This window comes from Rhinolophus ferrumequinum, chromosome 9 (assembly GCF_004115265.2).
Source record: "Rhinolophus ferrumequinum isolate MPI-CBG mRhiFer1 chromosome 9, mRhiFer1_v1.p, whole genome shotgun sequence".
NCBI classification, from domain to species: Eukaryota; Metazoa; Chordata; class Mammalia; order Chiroptera; family Rhinolophidae; genus Rhinolophus; species Rhinolophus ferrumequinum.
The window spans coordinates 28,328,617-28,350,499 of NC_046292.1; the positions used below are offsets into that span (position 1 = coordinate 28,328,617).

Genomic DNA, 21,883 nt, shown 5'->3' on the forward strand with positions numbered 1-21,883 from the left:
GTCACATCTCCCGTACCAGATGCGAAATATCCCCCCACCCTTAGTGACAACCAGAAATGTATCCAGACATTACTAGATGTTCCCTGGGGGTTGAAATTGTGCCTACTTGAGAACTGACATGAATGAATGGATGTAGGTGTGTTCCAATAAATTTTATTTAAGAAACAGGTATTGGGTTGCCTTTAGTCCACGAGCTGTAGTTTGCCATTTCTGCTATAGCACAATGACTAATGGCAAGAAACTCATTTAATCTCAAATTAGTATGTTTGTGTATATCTGTGCCATAAGTCTTATCTCCTTATCAATTTCTTTGGTATTTTGTTGCAAGAATTTAAAAAACTACATTTGTAATGCTGTTGTGGAAGCCTATGAATTATTTTTGGAGATATTTATGAAGACTTCAGTGTATAACGATACTTATTTTGTCCATTCATAAGTACTTTGGGATGTATCTCTGAAAGATAAGCACTCTTAAAACATAACCACATGCCACTATTACACATAAAAAGATGAGGCCATAATTCCTTAATATATATTGATGACTTTTTTAAGATGGCTATATTGAGACTGACGGTTACTATTTTAATTTTTTTAACTTTCCCTTTGATAAGGATACAGTATTAGATGTGAAAGTGTGCTTTCTGTTGATTGAGAGGAACTGGGAGATAGCCCTCAGAACAGCGTATCTAGGGGCCACTAAAGAGAGCAAGGGAGGTGACTGCAGGGGCTATTTTGAGGCAGGAAAGTGTGAGAGAAGTGGAGGAATTGACTCATAGTACTTCACTATGCTTAGTAGATACCGCATCCTTCCAAACATAACTGGAGGTAGGTCAAGTTCAATTTCTTATTCTTAAATGGCCGAACAATTCAATTGCTTGAGATTTGTAAGTGTGAACTATCAAAAGTAAAAGTATAAATCCAGAATAGATACTATCTCTTGATTTTTTCTTTTACTACATTTACTTTTTTTTATTGAACTGGCCTCTAGTTCTGAAGGTCTTGTATGACTTTGATGGGCCAAAGGACAGAGGGGATACACACTGTTCCTTACATATGTTCACCATGTTTCTGTGCTCTTACATTTCCTAGGAGTTTGGGTTTCTCTGATGGCTTCTTTCAGTGAAAGGCATGACTGTCACTTTTCCCCAGAGTCCCTTAGTGACCTCATCGTCCTACAGCACAAAATGCCGTCTCTATTAAACTACCAAGCTCATGTCTCCAGCCCAGACTTCCCTCATGAACTCCAGCCTTGTTCCTGACATCGGGCCTTTGCACTAGCTGTTCCTTTAGCTATCCTACACCCTTACCTTCTCATTGTTGCTCAAGTGTTGCCTTTTCACTGAAGCCTGTCCTGACCATGGTACTTCATATTGCAACCTGTTCCTTAATCCCCGACTCCAACATTCCCCAAACCCCTTAACTTGCTCTACTTTTTATTGTTCCATCATGTATTACCTAAAATACTAGATATTTGTACATATTTATTGTGCTTATTGTTTACTATTGTCTTTCCGTACTAGTATGTAAGCTCCATGAGGGCAAGGCTCTGTTTTTCTCACTGATGTATCACAAGTGCCTACAACTGCCTGACACACAGTAGGGACTCAAATAGTTGTTGAATTGTTTTTATTTGAACTGAATTGAATTGTGTATCCCTATGACAACAGAGAAAAGTGATCCCTATACTTTCCTACCTAGATTTTATAGGTAAGAGCTTTTTATTTCCATTTATTTATTTATTTGTTTATTTATTGTTTTGCAAATGAATAGAATTTATAGACTTCTAAGAACTATGAATTATAACCAACATAATATGGAAGGATATTTTTAAGTTAATTTGTCGGAAATGCAGTTAAATATAGCTGATTAATGAGCTATCTTTGTTATGTAAGTATGAGTTAATAAAAAACGGGATGGATAAAAGAATACAGCAGCAGGGGAGAATACAGTAGCAGACAAGAGATGTCAACACATTTTTGGTAATAAGAGTGGTTGCTGATTTAGCAGGGCCTACAGCAAAGTATACAGGCAATAGGAGATCCCTGGGAAGGCTGAGGCCCTGGAGTCACTGGGCATCATAGAAGATGACAGGCTGAAAATTGGGATTGGTTGGAATTCTATAGATTCCCAAGGTCCCCTCACCTGCCCCTTACAGCAGGCTGCTACACACACATTCCTCTCTCTGCGCCTGGTCAGGCAAGTTAAGAAAGTTTTTATTGTAAGAGAGAAAAATATATTGGACTGAGCAAAGACTGCTACAGTCCGGGCTGCACACCTAAAGGAGACTTGCAGCCCCAAAGGAGGGGGTGAGGAGGGTTTTATAGGGGCTGTGTTGACAGGGTAGTATTGTTTGGCTCTGTCTGCAGGTGCAGGCCAACAGACACTTTGTTGTTTTCTTGCAGACATGGCTCTGTCTGTAAGTCAAGGTCTCTGAGACCTAACATTCAGAGACCTAACATTAAGTCAGGGTCTCTAACATTCAGAGACCTAAGAATACCCAGTTTTATTTTACTATAAGACCGGGTCTTTAATATATATAATATAATACCGGGTCTCATATTAATTTTTGCTCCAAAAGATGCGTTAGAGCTGATGGTCCGGCTAGGTCTTATTTTCGGGAAAACATGGTATATGGGAATCAGAAAAGCCTTAGGCTTTTCACAGTAATAATCAAACAACATCTTCAAAATTTTGAGGAAAAAAATGACCTTCAGCCTAAAAGTCTTTGCCCAACCAATTACCAAACAAGGGTGAGGGCAAAATAAACACGTTTAGAAATACCAAGTGTCTTCCTTTCTCTCCCCACCCAGCTTTCAGTCATGCCTTCGCAAACACCCTCAACTCCATATGAGTATGTTTTTAACACCCTACCTTAGTTCATTCTAGTTGCTATAACAAAAATATAGGCTGGGTGGCTTATAAACAGTAGAAATATACTGCTTGCAGTTTTGGAGGCTGGAAATTCAAGATCAGGATATCAGCATGGTTGGGTTCTGGTGAAGGTCGTCTTCTGGGTTCCAGACTGCCATTTTCTGGATAGGGCCTCACATGTGGAAGGGGCTAGGGAGTCCTATGGGGTCTCTTTTTGAAGAGCACTAATCCATTCATGAAGGTTCTACCCTTATGACCTGAGCACCTCCCAAGGCCCCACCTCCTAACTACCATCACATTGGGCATTAGGATTTCAGCCTATGAATTTTGAGGGGACACAATCTTTCAGACCATAACACACCCAAATTTATATTTCCAACTCCAAACTCTGTCTGCACATCAGATTCTTAATTCCAAGTACATGCTTGACTCTTGGATGTGTATGAGGCATCTGAAATTTAACAAGTCCATTTCTGAAGTGCTCTACCTCCAGAACTTCTTACCTCCGTAAATAGAACATCTAATTGCTCAGTCAGAAGCATCCTTGACTCCTCTTTCTTTAACTCTACATTCAATCCATCAAAAAATTCTGTGGATTCTGTCTTCAAAATCCACCTTTTCTCATCACCTCCACTACTACTGCCTAATCCAGTCTATGATGTTCTCTCACCTGGATGATTGCACACTTGCATCCCCCACAGTTCATTCTCCAGATAGCACCCAAATGATGTTGTTAATATGTAAGATCATCCTGTTTGTCAGTTCAAAACCCTCAAGGGCTTCCCATTTTTCTCAGAATAGACCCAATGTTCTTACCGTGGTTTGCCTCAAGCAATGCGCATTCCTTGCTGGTCCATGCCCATGCCCACAAACGCTCCCCCCTCTGGGCTTTGGCTTGCTGAATGCTCTTTCTCTAGATACCAACAAGGTTCACTACCTGACTTCCGTCAGGTCTCGATTCAAATAGCATCTCATCAGAGGGACATTCCTTGATTACCCTCTATAAAACAGCTCTTCCTTTCTTATAGCTATTCTCTTTTGGATTGATTATATTTTAGTATTCTTTACCCTCTTTATTAGTTTGAAGTTACTCCTGTTCTTTTAGTGATTGCCCTGAAAGTTGTAGCATGCATTAAATTATAACCATCCAGAAAAGTGCATACATATAAATATCTTGATGAATCTTCAAAATTAAATGTATCAATGTAACCAGCTCATAGATTAAGAACAGAAATTATAGCATACCAGAAGCATCCCTCTGCCCTCTTCAAGTCATTATCCTCCAAAGGGTAATATCTAACACCATACGTGAATTTGTGTACTTTATATAAATGGAATCACATGATGTGTATGCTTTTGTTTCTTTGCTCTACACTGTGTGAGATTCGTTAATATTGTGTGTAATTGTAGTATGTTTATTTTCATTGCTGTGTATACTCCATTTTGTGATAGTGAAATATTTATTTACCATTCCACTGTTGATAGGCATTTGAGTAGTAGTGCCCAGTTTGGGGCTAATATAAAGAGTGTGCTATGAACATTGTAGTATGTGTCTTTTGGTGAATGTGTGTATGCATTTCTGTTAGGTATATATCAGGGATGGGATTGCTGGGTCATAACCTTCGGTTTTACTGCCAAATACTTTTCAAAAAAAGTTGTACCAATTTATACTTTCACTAGGAGTATCTGAAATGTCTGGTCCTTAATTTTTATCAGGTTAGTTTATCAGATTTTTCTTTATCACTTTTTACTCCATGTAATAAATCTATGCCTATTCCCAAGGCGTAAAAATATTCTCCTACTAGCATCTAAAGTTTTATTGTTTTACCTGTCACATTTAGCTCTGCAAACCATCCGGACTGATTTTTGTGTTGTAAAGTAGGAGTCAGTATGAATATGCAATTGACCCAGTACCAATTTATTAGAAAGAACTTCTTTTCCCCCACCCTTGTCATAAATCAGGTGATGGTTGATGTGTTTGTCTGAATCTGAACTTATCAACCTGTTCCATTTTTCAGTTTACCTATTCTTGCAGCAATACCTACCTCATTGTCTTAATTACTATAACTTTATAATAGGTTTCCATATTCAGTAATATAAGTATCCCAACTAACAATGTACATTTTTGACTTATTTATTTATTGTCATAAATTTAATGTTAATGAATATCTCTTCTCTCTTCAAAGATAGTCCTTAGAGTACTTTAACTTAGTTTACTTGGTTAACACTTAAAGTGTTATATTTTCAATTAGAATACTTTAACTCCATTCGCTCCCTCTCCTGACCTATATGCTATTATTCTTGGGTATTTTAATTATATTTTTAAAAACCTCACAAATTATTAAGATTTTTTTCAGTGAATATCATTAATGCTCATTTAGATTTAGTCACATGTTCTGCTTTCTTTGTTTTTCTTTTCTTTTTACATCTTCGTCCTTTCATCTGGAATCATTTTATTTCTGCGTAGAATTGCCTTCAATATAGTCAGCTGGTGGCAAAGTCTGTTTTCGTTTGTCTGAAAATGTCTTTATTTCACTTTTATTCTTAAAGGATTTTTTTTCTCTGCATTGAGTAACTCTGGTTTGTCAATTATTTTCTCACAAAACATTGAAGATTTCCTTGCACTGTCTTCTGGCTTTCTTTGCTGAGTTTGCTGTCATAATTGCCACTGATTTTAGTTATCAAATTTTGCCACTGTATTAGTTAGCAATTGCTGCATAACAACTCTAAAACTTAATGGCTTCAAAAAAGTTTTTTAATCTCACATTTTTCAGGGGTCAATAATTCAGAAGCTGCTTAGATGGGAGGTTCTGGCTCAGGATGCATTAAATATGCAAAGATGTTGGCTGAGGTTGGAGTCACTGAAGGCTTGACTGGGGCTAGAGGATACACTTCCAAGATGGCTCATTCATATGGCTGGAAACTCGATGCTGGTTATTCATCTGGCTTTTCTCAGAGCAAGCAATCAAGGAGTGTGCAAGGTAGAAGTGGCAATGTCTTTTATGACTTACCTTCTGAAATCACACACTATCACTTCTACTACATTCTATTCTTTAGAAGTAAGTCTGCCTCACATTCAAGGAGAGAGGAATTAGTCACGTGTTGGAGGGAGGAGTGAACATACTTTAAAACCACCACAGCCACTTTTAAGATTTTCTCTTTGTCTTCGGTTTTTTGTAGTTTTATTATAATGTGTCTAGATGTGGATTTCTTTTCACTTATCTTGTCAGGGAGTTATTGAGTTCTTATATCTGTGATTTGGTTGCTTTCATAGGTACTGAAAAATATTCAGCCATTATCTCTTCAAATGCTTTCTCTGACCTAGCTTCTTAAACTTATGCTAGATCTTTCACTATATTATCTATGTCTCTTATCCTCTCTTCTATATATTCTATCCTTTTGTTTCTTAATGCTTCATTCTAGATAATCTCTTCTGAGCTACATTCCATTTCATTTATTCTCTATTCAGCTATGTCTAATCTGCTGTTACATGCATTCACTGAATTCTTAATTTGTTATTGTATTTCTCAGTTATAGAATTTCTATTTAGTTCTTTCTTTATACCTGCTCTATCGCTTTTTATTATTTCCAGGTACCTATCAAAACTGTCTGAGTTATCTTTTATTTCTTTGAACAAAGAAAATATAAATTATTTTATGGTTTGCATCTGATAATTTCAAAAGAAGTTGTTTTTGCATGTCTATTTCTGTTGTTTGTGTTTCTGTTGAAATACCAAAAGAGTCTAGTTTCCTTGTGTACTTGTTTATCTTTAATTCTGTATTTAACATTTCTATGAAAACTGATGTGTAGGAACAATTTAAGGCCTACAATTATAATGCTTTCCTCCAGAGAGGATTTGTATTTGCTTTTGCCAGGCTGGTGGCATCACAGTCAGAGACTACCTGAAACCAAGATCAAAACTTGAGACAGGTAATTTGACCTCAGCCTGTAAATTCCTCTTAAGCTGTTCCACTTCCAGTTCTTCCTCATCCAGAGGGTGTAGCCTTTTGGGATCCCAGTTATTGTACAGAGGGTCTTATTTTTAACTCCTCACATATTGTGGGTTTCTTTTTCTTCTTTGAAGTGCAAAAGGAAGATCATTTTGCAGCCAGGTAAATGCCTCAGGCCAAAAGCGTCTGCCAGTGTTCCCAGTTAGATTACGTCCCTGGATCCTGGCTTTCTAGCTTATAGTCTGGTAATTCTGTCTTGCCATTTCTTAGACACCTTGTTATGGGCTGAATTCTGTGCTCCCAAAATTCATACGTTGAAACCCTAACCCCCAGTACCTCAGAATGTGACCATATTTAATGACCTATTTCAGTGATTAAACTTAATCACTTTAAAAAGATAATTGAGTTAAAATGAGGCATTTGGGTGTGCTCTAAACCAATCTGACTGGTGTCCTTATAAGAAGAGGAAATTTGGACACAGAGATTCACCAGGGGCATGAAAACACTGGGAGGGAAGACCAGGTGAGGACCCAGGGAGAAGGCAGCCATTTGCAATCCAAGGAGAAAGGTCTCAGTAGAAATCAACTCTGCTGAGGCCTGGATCGTGGACTTTTAGCCTCCATAACTGTGAGAAAATACATTGGTATAATTTAAGCCACCCAGCCAGTCGTATTTTATGGCAGCCATAGCAAAGTAATGCACACCTTTAAGAATATATATATATATATATATATACACACATACACACACACACCCACACATACATATACAATCTATCAGGCTTTTACTTTTTCATATTATTCTTGTTTTTTGAGTTGGGTTGATATAAATATCCCAGCCTACTCTTACTAGAAAGAGGAACACCAGTTATACTCTATCCCCCACTCTACACACTGCTTCCCTTTTCCTCCTGGGAAGCCCTTATCACCTGGGATATTATCTATTTATTTTCCTATTTATTTATCTATTTAATCTCACTGGAATTAAGATCCGAGAAAGCAGGGACTGCATTTTGATAACTGCTGTATCCTCAGAGCCGGTAACAATGAGTAGATCCTAGGCGCTATGAGGACGGTTGTTCAATGAATGAATGACTGACAGAGAAGGGGTTTCCCCATAGAAAATGCTGGCCGGCCACATGGTCTCTACGGACCACCGACAGGAAAAGCGGGGCTGTAGGCCTGGGTGGCCGCTGCCCCTGGGTCTGGGCAGCCCTCGGGGGCGCGCTCCGCCTCATCCAGGTTCCGGGTTTTCGGGCGCTCCCCGCATCCCCAGAGCGGGCGGGCTCCTTGGCGGCCCTCGTGGGCGGAGCCGGCAGCGGCGCGGGCGGAGCCCGCTGGAAGACGCGCGGGCGCTGGGCCGGGTGGCAGAGCGGCCGCGTGGGTGGGCCGCACCCCGGAGCCCACTGGGGCCAGCGTGAGGGCGTCGCGCGGCGCCAGCCACCGCGGGGGCGCGTCGGGAGGCAGAGGCTCCGGGAGACGCAGGGCTGCGGCCCAAGAAACGGCACTGGAGTGCACTTGACCGCTGCCGCCGGCCCGGCATTGAAGCCGCAGGCGGCGAGGTGTATCCTCGCCCGGCTCTGCGGGAAGCGGGTTTAGGGCACCCCTCCCATTACGGCCCTCAAAGCCCCGCTCCTGGGGGTGCAGCTGGGAAAGGCGACCTTGGATGGGCGGTGGGTTGATGTGAAGCAGCAACACCCGCCCTAGGCCGCCTCTCATTGGGAATTTGGTGAAGACCCACTTCCAGTCGGGAGGCCGACGTGAACGTTGGGCGTTTTTCTGAAGAATGATTGTGTCGAATGGGGACGTGGTCTGCCTATAAAAGGCTGGGCAAGAACAAAATCTGTTACCACCCAGTCCTCCTCTAAAGAGACACCCGCTGGAGCTGAAAGCCTCAAGAGCGAGTGCTCTCAAGTCCCCACCTTTGGTGCTACCAGCGTCCAAGGCCGATCTGGTGAGTAGGAGGCTACACCGCCCGTGTCTGCTGTCTCTAAGTCCGAGGGAGGTGTCTGGGGGCAGTGGGGAGGAGCGTCTTCGAAGGGAAGCTTCTCTGTCATAAACCGGTTCATAAGTTTCTCCACTTTGGTAACAAGACATTTACTTTTTATATATTCAGAGGCAGCATATTTCTCACATACTCCAATTCTTAGGATGCAGCTCCTTTCCATCAGTCACAGATGGAAAAAAAAAGAGACGCCAATCAACCACATACCCTTCCCCACAAACTTCAAAAAGTTGGGTGGGCCTCCTTTCCACAGAGCTAGGACTATTCTTGGGGGCCTAGATACACTGGACCTCGTTGCTGTGGAGCTACCTACCTGCTCAGATGCTGGGGGTTGGATGAGATAGCTGATGCATTTGAGTTTTTTCCAAATTTGCCTGTTACGTTTATGCAGTCATCCTCATACTCGAAGTACTATATTTCCTCCCATTTGAAGACATACTCCTCTCCCCCAATTTTAACATTTTTTTTTTCAATTTTAACATTTTTAAAAACAGGATGCATCTTAACAGAGAGGGTAAAAGGACTTGCCAGTTGCTGGGCAAACGCGTGGGTGGTGATGTGTCTGTCACTGCTTTCCCACGTGAAAACTGCAGCTATATGATTATTCCATCAGTTGAGATACTTGATATGAACTTTAAATTGAGATCGCTAATTGTTTTAAAAAATAACTTAAAAAGATAATGCTATGATGCAGCATTAAAGCAAAAGATTTATGTTTATTAAGAGTTTACTGTATGCCCGACATTGTCTCAATTAATCAACATTACAACCCTATGAAGTACAATTATTCCTGTTTTATAGGTGAAGAAACAAGCACAGAAAGTTGAAGTGCCTTAGAGCTTTGAAGTGCAAGTGTCAGGATTCTAACGCAGCTTGTCTGATTTCAATGCCTGTCCTCTTCACTTTCAAGTCTTATCCAGGCTGAAGATGCACACAGCTCGCAAGGAGGGAAGTCAAGGCAGGGTCTGTGTGTGTTTGTATATCTTTGGTGTTTGTGTATCTTTGTCTGTTTGTGTGTATGGAACTGGAAGTAGAGCCACATCCAAGAGCTTTGATTATACTTATTCCCACATGCATGCCAAACCTTTGTTTATGGATGTTTTGCAGTTTTAAATATATTTTATGGAAGTTCTGGAGCTCTGGCTGTATGATCCGTGCTTCGAGATCCCTCAGCTCCTGCCTTCTGCTCCTCTAGGAGAAGATGGAGGCATGCACTCAAACCTACACAACCGGCTGCCTCCCTAGGAGGCAGTACGTAATTTAAGAGAGAAGTCAGTTTTTCAGTGTTGTTAAATTCATATCAGCCTCTAGGAGCAACCCTGGTTCTGGCGCCGCAGGGACATGCCACAGCCTTGAAGGCAGGAGATTGTGATCAGAGGAGGACCATACAACTGTGAAGCCTCTCAGCGGAAGTTCTGGAAGTTTCCTCACCAGAAGTGGACAAGCCCAGTCGGGCGGATATCGTCATGCTGCAGCGGCTCCTGATCACCCTGCCCACCGAGGCCAGCACCTGGGTCAAGTTGCACCATCCGAGGAAGGCCAAGGAGGGGGCGCCTCTGTGGGAGGACGTGACTAAGATGTTTGAAGGAGAAGGTGAGAATAGACTGATGGGTGGGGAGACAGAAGGGGACGAAGGAGGTCTCCTTTGTGTGTGAAAAGACAAGTACACACTTCATTGTTCTGGTCTCTTGGGGAGAAAGTTGGGAGAAAGCAGGTCTCTGGGGTTCGTGCTTGTGGCTTTCAGGAAAGGGATAGTTGTGAGAGAAAATACTGTGCTCTCAACAGAGGTTCCTTGCGACCTGTGCTCCATGCTGCTACCATCTCCTGTCCTCAAATACAAACATGACCAGAAGACAGAACACGAGGTATTTCCCACCAGCTGCTCCCAAGTGTGGAAATGTGATTCATGGAGAGGCAGGTCAAAAGTTTGGGCACCTTTAAGCCCTCCAGTGGTTATCCTTCACAAGTTTCATTCATTTTAGCCCCAAACCAGTATTTTTCACAAGTATCAGTTCTTTCTTTTCATCTGCTGCTGAGAGGAAGGACTGACATGCTTGATTATTCTCATTTTACCTTGAAATGTATGGGTTCGGTGGGAAACGTGTCCAAGATTACACAATATTTAGTGGTCAGGACAGATAGATGGACACCAGAATTCATATGGTCTCTTAATTCATATCTGTAACACTTCAAATTCAACTAATATTTATTGTATTCTAAATGTGTCAAGCAGGGACTTTGCCAAGCATTTTGACAGATGGTAAAATTAATAATGATTTTTAATGCTAATTATTAATTGATGGAGATAGACACATACCCAAATCAAAATAATAGAAGGTAGCCTAGGAAAATGCTATGGTAAAGTTCTTTGGGAAGACAAGAGATAGGAAACATTCTTCCAATTGTGCTTATCTGAGAAAGTTTCACAAAGCAGATAGCATTGAATTGGGCCTTGAAATTGGGCCTTCTATAAAAAACTTGCACAAATTTTTTATAGAAGATTTGGGGAAAGGATACAAAAGTGGGTACTTTGAAGAGTGGTTTGGAGAATGGAGAATATTGTAGTCTAACTGAGGGTTAAGAATGTGGTAGGTTTATGTGTCCGACAGGTAAAGGATGGTGGTTAGAGGAAACTAATGCTGGAAAAATATTTCACATGGATTGTAAAGTGCCTAGAAGTCCATGGGAAGTGTCTGGATTTTTCTTTGCTGCTGGGAACCTCTGAACCAAGGAGTGGTCTGGTAGATCTGTGCTTTTGGATCACGATTGACACTTGGGAAATACTAATGCCCAGAGTGGTGCTCGGCACATCCTTAGGAGATTCCAGTCTGCTCTTGAGTCGCCCTGAGGTGAATGTACTGAGGGAGGAGCCACATTCAACAGGTCTGCAGGCAGTTTTTTGATTTGGGGGATTTGGGGAGATGCAAAGGCTCTTTTCCTTCCCCAGCTCTGCTATCTCAGGATGCTGGTGAGACCCAGGGAGAACGTTTAAAGGATGAAGTGACCTATGGGGCCCCGAGAGCAGAATCCCAGGTGAGTTGGAGTGTCCTTTCATTTTCTTGAAATGCTTCTCAGCTTTTAAGGCTATAACTTGCCCTTTTCTGGGGGAGTGAGGAGGCAGTTGAGGCTAATGAATTCAACTTAAGGAGCTCAGAGCAAGTTGCTCTTGTACAGAAAACTGAGCCATGGTGGTAGCAATTTACATGCTCATAATGGCCTCCCTCCATGTAACTCTTGTTTCTAACCAACCCCTAGATCTAACATTGTGCTAATTTCTGTAAAGAAAGCAAAATGAATGATATCATTCTAGCCCCTAGAAGCAATAAGATACCACCTGGGATCTAAGATAAGCCTGATTTTTTTTTTTTTTTTTGGTATGTCATATTCAAAAACTTTGTGAGAAGAAAGTGTTGATATTCTTAGTGATATCCACATATCGCTTGCAAACTTCATGAGTTGACCCTTAGTATAGTTTTGGGAGCAGAGATTAAATTGCAGCCAAAGAAGTGAGTACAGAAGAAATGGTCAGGTTACATAGTGCACACGTTAGGCTGGACAGATGCAACAGGGTGTCAGAAATGGGTGTCCTCACTATCTGGTGGAAGAATAGGTGAAAAAGAAGGACAATTGTTGAATAAGAGTTAAAGGAAGACTATTAAAGAAGAGATGTTTTTCGAGGACAGAGAGTTTTAAGTGAAAAGAACTTGGGTTCTGAAATTAGATGGTATAGGATTTGGTTGGTGATCTGAGGCAATTTTTTTTTTTTCCAGTTATTTACAATCCCTGTTTCCTCAGCTAATTCAGATGCTAATACCTTCTAGGATTGAAAGGTATTCCCGAGTTATTTACAGAAATATGGAAGAAGTGATAATAGTCTAGTTATTTACTTTATTTCTGCATTGCACTTTCCTGATATTTATCAAAAACTGATGGGTTTCTTAGCTCTGGGAAAATTATTTTTTAAAAATTGAGGTATAATTTACATATAGGAAAAACCACTTAAAGTACATAGTTCTATTTTGACATATGTATATATCATGTATTCAAATCAAGATAAAGAACATTTCCACCATCACAGAAATTTCCCTCATGCCCTTTTCCAATCAAAACTCTGCTTCACCCCCAGTAGAGAGTACAGGGGATCTCTATATTATTTCTTATAACTGCATGTAAGTAGATTTACATGTAAAGTTATCTCAAAAGAAAAAGTTTAAACAAGAATGCATATTCTGTAGTTGTTAGATATAGTGTTATATAAAGGTCAGTTAGGTTAAGTTGGTTGATAGGTTGATGAATTTTTGTCTACTTGTGTCAGTTACTGAGAGAGGAATGTTAAAATCTCTAATTATTGTGGTTTTGTCTATCTCCCTTTGGTTCTGTCAACTCTGCTTTAGTTTGGATTCTGTTATCAGATGCATAAACACGTACGATTGTTTTCTTCTTGATGAACTTTTATCATTATGAAATATCTCTTTTTATGCCTAGTAATATTCCTTTTCCTGAAATCCACTTTGTCTAACTTAATGTATCTCCTCCAGTGTTCTTTTAGTTATTGTTTGTATGGTATAGCCTTTTCCATTTCTTTACTTTTGACATATCTGTGTCTTTATATTTAAAGTGACCTTCTTAAATAGAACTGGGTCTTGCTTTGTTAGTCCGTTTGTAGTTGGCGTAATCATTGATATGGTGGGATTTAAGTGTATATTCTTGTACTTTGTCCCATCTATTCTTTGTTCCTCCTCTCCTGCCTTTGTTCGGATTGAATAGTTTTTTGTTTGTTTGTTTGTTTTTTAATTAAAGTTTATTGGGGTGACAATTGTTAATAAAGTTACATAGATTTCAGGTGTACAATTCTGTATTACATCATCTATAAATCCCATTGTGTGTTCACCACCCAGAGTCAGTTCTCCTTCCATCACCATATATTTGATGAATAGTTTTTTAGTATTCCATTTTATGTCCCTAATGACTTTTTAGCTATACTTTTAAAATTTGTTTTTAGTGGTTGGTCTAGCCAATGTGCACTTTTTTAACGTATCACAGTTGCTTTGAATTAATATTGTACTGTTTCACATATAATATGAAAGCTTTATGTTATATTTCCATTTACTCTCGCCCATTCCAATGTACTGTCATCATACATTTCACTTTACATATTATGGACCCCACAATACATTGTTCTTATTTTTGCTTTTAACAGTAAATTGTGTCATAGGAAAATTAAGAAATGGGAAAGAGAATGAGTCTTTCATATGTGTCCACGTATTTACCAATTCTGGCACTGTTAATTTCTTCCTTTAGTTCTTAGTTTCTACCTGGCATCATTTCCTTCCAGCCTACAGAATGTTGTTTAGCATTTCGTGTAGCATGGGTGTCCTAATGATAAATTCTCACAGCTTTTGTTGATCTAAAAATGCCTTTACGTTGTCTTCCTATTTAAGAATCTTTTACTGGGTACAGAATTCTAGGTTGACTGTTCTTTCTTTTAAGCACTTTAAAGATGTTCCATGATCTTTTATCTTGTATTGTTTGGGATGAGAAGTCAGCTGTTGTTCTTATTATTTCCCTATAGTCGTGTGTCTTTCTGCCTTTTTTTTTTTAATGCCAACTTTTCTTGTTTTTTTGTTCTTCCTTTCTTACTTTCTTTTGGCTACTTTTATGATCTTTCCTTTTAACTTTGCTCTTCAGCAGTGTTACTGTGATGTGCATGGGCAGGTTTTTTTTAAAATTCATTCTTTGGGGGCTTGCTGAGCTTCTTGGATCTGTGGGTTTATTTGGAAAATTTTCAGCCTTTATCTCTTCAAATATTTTTTTCTGCTCATTCTCTCATCTCCTTCTGAGATTGTAAATACAGGTGTCTTAAACCACTTCATATTATCCCAGATTTTTTTTCTCTTACTGCTTCAGTTTTAATATCTATTGACCTGTCTTAAGTTTCACTGATCTTTTCTTATCAGGGTCCAGTCTGCCATTAAGTCCATCCAATGAATTTTTCAGACATTGTATTTTTCAGTTGTAGAATTTTTTTAGTTCTTTTTTTAGCATTTCGATCTCTCCCCTAAATTACCCCCTTGTTTTCACCTGTTCTATCCATATTTTATTGTAAATTCTTTAACATATTTTCATAATTGTTTTAAACTTTTTATCTAATAATTTCAATGACTTGGTCACCCATAAGTTTGTTTCTGTTGATTTTTATCTTGATTATATGTCAGATTTTCCTCCTTATTCACACATACAACAATTTTTTATTGTAGTTTAGACATTGTGTGTAAAAGAACAATGGAGGATTAACTATATACATATATGGTTTGTTTTGTTTTGTTCTGTTTATTTCTAAGAGACTAAGCCCTTTCCTCTGATGGTCAAGGTAAGGGATTGATTACTCGTGTTCCTCCTAGAGCTGTGACTGAGCTCTGGCTGAGATACAGCTTTGATTGAGTTCACTTCTGATAAACCCAGCTACCAATGCCCCACCCTGCCACTGCAGAGGGGCTGACTTTTTTTATCTCTTCAGTATTTGAGCTAGGAAAGGGTTAGACTACAGTTCTAGACAGTTTTTTGCATTACACTCCAGCAGGGCCCCAGAATTTAAGCTTAGCAGTAATGTGTTGGTCTTTGTGACAGTAAGTGCTAAAAGCCTCTCTTCTCTCTCCCTCTCCTCCCCAGACCTCTCCTCTCATCTTCTTCCACTTTCCCCTTTGCTAACCTGCCTCCAGCGATGCTGCTCACTCTGCTGTTCTTCAAACAAGCCAAGGACATTCTCACCTTAGTTCCTTTATACCTGCCTGGAATTCTCTCCCCTTAGATTTCCATATGTCTCTTCCTCGTTGGATTCATATCTCTGGTCAAATATCACCCTTTTAGACAGGCCGTCCCCAGCTACCCTACATAGAAGATCATCCCTACCCTTGCTGTGGCTCTCCCTATTCCCCTTATCCTGTTTAATTTTTTCTAAGGCATGTATGAGCATCTGTCCTTCTATGTATTAAATTATGTATGGTAATCTCTGGAGAATTTCAAAACAGATCTAGAGGAGGCTCTCAGTAAAACTAGTTCAGAATCTCTCAGAACTTAGAATACTGTCAGAACTCCTTGGATCCTGATGGAGGTAGCCTCTGGCTAAAAAGGAATATATTTGATATTCTAGGAAAAGTTGACCTTCAGGGACGTATCTGTGGACTTCACCCAGGAGGAGTGGGGGCAGCTGGCCCCTGCTCACCAGAATCTGTACCGGGAGGTGATGCTGGAAAACTATGGGAACCTGGTCTCAGTGGGTAAGGATGGGCTAAACATACATCTAAACCTGCCCATTACAGGAGAATCATTGTTTCTAAATTATTAAATGTTACGCTTCCCTGGATCTTGGCCTCAGGTTCTGTATTAGAGATGTCTCATTCCTTTGAAAATCAAGCCAGGGCATATCTGATTTTCCTTCCTTAGGGGAACAACTTCACTTTGTAGAGCTAGAATAGAAAGACATGCTGTGGTGCCTTTTTCCATTTTCAGAGTCTCTAAACACCACAGGACTGGAACTAAATTCTGGGGGTGGTTCTTACACCTCAACATAAACATTCATATTCCTTTTTTTTTTTTTTCATTCCATAAGCAGGATATCAACTTTCCAAACCTAGGGTGATTTCCCAGTTGGAAAAAGGAGAAGACCCATGGATAACAGAGAAAGAAGGCCCAGGATATCCCAGTTCAGGTGAGAGCAAGGCAGATGGTGCCTTTTCATACGTAGGCCCGAGGGCCCAAAGTCTTGTAGGCTGTGCGGAAGGCTGAGTCCTGCACTAAACCCAGTTTCACCCTTCCCTCTACCACCCCTTTCCTTCACTTGACCTTGCAAAATCTCCCTGGAGTAGGAGGGAAGACATATCTTATCTTCATTAAGGTTAAACATAATTCTCCCTCTTTCTTCAGTATTCTAAAGTCTTCCAACAAAAAGCTCCTTTCTCTTTTCCATCAGATATACGAGTATGTGGTCTCTCCTCACAGAAAACAGATCTCTCTTCAGGACTCTCACTGCATTCTACAAACCTTAATTTTCTCTCTTGCGTTCTATTTCCACTTTTACCAACTCTCGTTTTGTAACCCCACCTTGGATTCTCACTCTTTTTAATTCACGTATCTTAATTTTTTTTAACAACTACTTTATGAAAAGTTCTGCAAGAGAAATTATCGTAGGATTCCTTCTCACCAAATTCAGTGATCTTCAACAATCTCCTTAAACTTTGCCACATTATGAAATATTTGTGATGTTCAAAAAGGCATAGAGAACATTATTGCAAGTTTCTCCGTAGCTTCCACCTAGATTAAGAAATAAAACAGAGTTGAAGCCTCATTGTTCCCCTCCTACCTTTTGAAATAACCAACTCTTCTAAGTTTAAATATTACCATTCCCATGTGGGTTTCATAATTTTATTATATGTATATATCCCTCAACAATATATAGCATTGTTTTGTATATTTTTATTCTTTAAATAAATGGTATATAAACTTCTACTTGCTTTTCTCATTCAACACTCTTCCTATTCATGTTGTTCTAGTTCTTTCATTTCTATTGGATTAATAAACCACTATTGATCCATTTGCCTGTTGGTAGACATTTATACTGTTTCTAAATTTGGGGTTACAAAGATGCTGCAGTAAATCTTCATGTATGTTTCTTCTTGTGTACATATACCAGTGTTTCTCTGAGATATTTGGTAGAAGCAACAATGTTTGGTCATGGAGTGTGTGCTCCTTCGTTTTGATAGGTATTACCAAATTGCACTCAGTTGCACCTATTTGTACTCCCGTCAGCAGGTTTTAAGAGTTTCCAGAACTCAGCATCTTTCTCAACATTTGGCACTATCAAACTTAAAAAATTTTGTAAATGGGTGAGTAGAAGATCTTGTTGTTTCTTTCATTTTCCTGATAACTAATGAGAGGGAGCATATTTTTCATGTTTATTGACCATCCACCCAGGATTCTTCTTCTGTTAATTACTTATTTATATTCTTTGCCAATTGTCCTATTATCTTTTTTTCTTACTGATTTATAGAAAAAATACATATTATCCTATATTTAAAAATTTTTGCTTCTCATGTTTAGGTTTGATTAAGTTCAATTTACCTGGGATTTATTTTATGTGTACTGTGAGGTGAGTAGTGCAGTATTTTCCCCATGGATAATCAGTCTAGGGATCATTTGTAACAGTTTATTATAGTTATTAATAATGATTTATTCATAGTTAATGGCACTCTGTCACCTGTCACGTTCCTTTAAATGCTTGCATCTGTTTCTGGGCTCTCTCTATTCTGTTCCATTTTTCTGTTTTTCTATCCCTACTCTAATGCCAGGCTGTGTTAATTACTATTAGGTTGGTGCAAAAGTAATTATGATTTAAAAGGTTAAAAATAATTGCAAAAACGGCAATAACTTTTGCACCAACCTAATATATTTTATCTGAAACTTAATATCTGGTATAAGTAGTTCTCCTATGTTGTTCTTCAGAATTGTCCTGGCTATTCTTAGCCCCTTGCTTTTCCATACAAGTTACATAATGAATGTATCAAATATATATAATTCATCAAAATTAAATAATGAGTACACACACTTACAAATCGTCTGGTAATATTTTGACTGGAATATAATTGAATTTATAGATCAATTTGGGGGGATTGATATTATGATTTTGAGTCCTACTATCCAGGAACATGGTATATTGCTCTGTTTGTTGATATTTCCTAATTTTTTTCAATAAAGTTTCAGGATTTTCCCCATGAAGCTCTTAGACATTTTGCATCTCTTTTTTCAGATTCATCTTGAAGACCCTAATATTTTATTGCTTTTGTAGATGGTATACTTTTAAAATGATGTTTTCTGTTTGCTCTGGTATGTAACAACACAGCTGGTTTTGTGCATTGACCTTATAACCAGCTACTTTGTTTCACTCTGTTATTCATTCCAGTAATTTGAATGTTCTCTTGGGTTTTCTCTTTTTCAACTTATAATAACGAAAACAATAATAAAAACTTCAGTCGTGTTCTTTCCCTGCCTCTGGATTAAATCTCAAAGACGTCTCATAGATGGTCCATTCCCTTTAAATAATAAAAACAGTCTGATTTTAGTAAAATGTTCAGTTCACTGCAATAAGAAAAATTCACATCTTCATTCAAAGTTAAATGTTCTCTTCACCCCTAGCTTGGGCCTCCTGCAGGCATGGACACTGAATGGGGGACGGGGACATATATGGCTACTGTCTTTCCCTCTCTTCTTCTCTTACTCCTCTGCTATTTAGGATCAGAATCAGGGGTCTGCAGAACATAGACTTTATTCTTGCTTCTATTCATTTAGCATTTGGAAGTGCTAATGATCATTTTTTGTGGACTAAAAAATCCTACAAGAAGTTATACCTTTCAGGAATACAGAACTGTCAGTTGAAATATCAGTCACGGGTACAACTTATCAAGTAAGAAAACCTGTTAGAATTTGAAAGATTAAAGGATATTTTCATAGAACATAGCAATAATAGTAACATAGTCTGGGTTTTTTACACGTCTCCTTTGTATAAATAACACATCCAGCGACAGATTAATAAGCATAGGAAACAGAACGTGTGTAAATATTAACACAAGTTTCAATAAAAGACAGTTTAGTGTTCTTGTGACTATTCTTAGTTCCATCCTTATTTTTTGAATAGTGTCTCAGGCTATTGCTGGAGTGGGGAAAGGGACATTTTTATCTTTCTGAGATGATTTTCCAAAGATGTATTATTTTCCAAAATGATGTATTTTTAAGACATAGCTCTGAAGTGTCATTATTTAGTATTTTAGAAAGAGCAGGACTTAATTGTTCAAATTTTATTCTCTATATAAAATCGCACTTTGACTCTGTTTACTGTTTCTTAAAATTAAATTAAGACTGCAGAACCATATTTAAATATAATCAAAATCTCATGTACTTTATATGCATTGTTATCGAAATCTGTATTCCATACCCACTACAATAATTGAGTTTTCAAAGCATAAAGAATGTGAATTATTTGTATTTTTTTCCATTTTTTTCAGACTTGAAGAGTAAAACAGAAACCAATATATCAACTACAAAGAATGTCATTTTACAGGAAGAGTTATATCATGGTATTATGATGGAAAGGTTCATGAGGGATGATGTCATTTATTCCAGATTGAAAAAAGTCACCAAATATGATGATGAGTTAGAAAGGCATCAGGATATCCACGGAAGAGACGTAAGAGAAGCCATGTTGACCCACAAGAAGAGAGGCCAAGAAAGTAAAAAAATTGGGGAAAATATTGTGAGTTCAAATGTTATTATAGAACAGACACACCATAAATATGACACACTTAGAAAGAGGAACAAATACAAATTAGATTTGATTAATGACCCAATGACTTACATAAGAACAAAAACCTATGAATGTAATATATGTGAAAAAATCTTCAAACAACCTATTCATCTTACTGAACACATGAGAATTCATACTGGTGAGAAACCTTTCAGATGTAAGGAATGTGGAAGGGCCTTTAGTCAAAGTGCATCCCTTAATACCCACCAGAGAATCCATACTGGTGAGAAACCCTTTGAATGTGAAGAATGTGGCAAAGCCTTCAGACATCGCTCATCTCTTAATCAGCATCACAGAACTCACACCGGGGAGAAACCCTATGTATGTGATAAATGTCAGAAAGCTTTCAGCCAGAACATTAGCTTGATCCAACATTTGAGAACTCATTCTGGAGAGAAGCCCTTTACGTGCAATGAATGTGGGAAAACCTTTCGACAGATTAGACACCTTAGTGAACATGTAAGAATTCATACTGGGGAGAAGCCCTATGCATGCACTGCATGTTGTAAAACCTTCAGTCACAGAGCTTATCTAACGCATCACCAGAGAATTCATACTGGGGAGAGACCCTACAAATGTAAGGAATGTGGTAAAGCCTTTAGGCAGAGGATACACCTTAGCAACCATAAAACTGTTCATACAGGAGTGAAAGCATACGAATGCAATCGCTGTGGAAAAGCCTATAGGCATGATTCATCCTTTAAGAAACATCAGAGACATCACACTGGAGAAAAACCTTATGAATGTAATGAGTGTGGAAAAGCCTTCAGCTATAATTCATCGCTTACTCGACACCATGAAATACACAGGAGGAATACCTTCCGAAATAATGTGTAAAAACTGATTATCTAACATGAGAACAAAAGCCAAATCTAAATCAGTGATTCTATACTTTTAAATTTCAGGACTCTCGAGTTATGGATATAATGCTGCCAACTTTTAATTTTGCCCATTGTGTAAGTAAACACTACAATAACTACAATCTAATAAAATACCTCCATACAAAGTACTTAAGAATAAAGGATGATCCTTCCAATTAAATTCAGCAATATGGAAACAACACATTATTATTCTTCTGATTTCATGGTGGATTAATAAGTTATTCATGGGCATTCACTGATTTACAGACCAGCATTTGGAAACTACTGTTTAAAATGTCACCTCCCCCCATATTTTAAATTAAAATTTTATTTTTTTTAATGGGGAACACTTTTAATGGTACAAAGTTCAAAAGGCACGGACAGTTGTGTAAGAACAAGTTTCCTTCCTCCATATCCCACCATCAAATTATACCTAGAGGCAACCATTATTTTATAACTAAAATTTTGTGCACCCTTCCAGAGATTTTTCTATTTATATCCCAAGAGACTACAAATATATAGTTTTTCTTTTTAAGCATAAATGGCAACCTCCTATACAAAACACATCTGCACTTTTTTTTATTACTTAACCACGTATCATGGAGGTCATTCCACATCAGTAGATAAAGTGCCTACTCATTCTTTTTTACAGCTGCAGAATCCATGGTTTGAATGTATTATACTTTTTATTTAGCCAGTCCATTGTGGATAAACTTGGATTTCCAATTTTTTGTTTACATAATGTTGCAGTGAATCGTCTTACACATTTTCATTTCTCACACATGTAAGTATATATGTAGGGTAAATTCCTAGAACTAGAGTTTTGGTGCTGGCGAGTATGTGCA

At 38.5% G+C, this 21,883-nt stretch overlaps 1 protein-coding gene across 2 annotated transcripts; it reads left to right on the top strand.

Moving 5' to 3' along the window:
• Positions 1–8,197: 8,197 nt before the first annotated feature.
• Positions 8,198–21,286, top strand: ZFP69 (ZFP69 zinc finger protein). Of its 2 annotated transcripts, none has more exons than XM_033115404.1 (7): positions 8,198–8,774; positions 9,627–9,788; positions 10,130–10,418; positions 11,773–11,858; positions 15,976–16,102; positions 16,435–16,533; positions 19,880–21,286. In XM_033115404.1, exons 3-7 carry the CDS (start codon positions 10,292–10,294, stop codon positions 21,013–21,015), a joined length of 1,575 nt encoding a protein of 524 aa, XP_032971295.1. In that variant the 5' UTR covers positions 8,198–8,774; positions 9,627–9,788; positions 10,130–10,291; the 3' UTR covers positions 21,016–21,286. The 2 variants fall into 2 exon arrangements, with proteins under 2 accessions (XP_032971295.1, XP_032971297.1); XM_033115406.1 differs by having other exon boundaries at positions 8,199–8,774; positions 16,438–16,533.
• Positions 21,287–21,883: the final 597 nt, after the last annotated feature.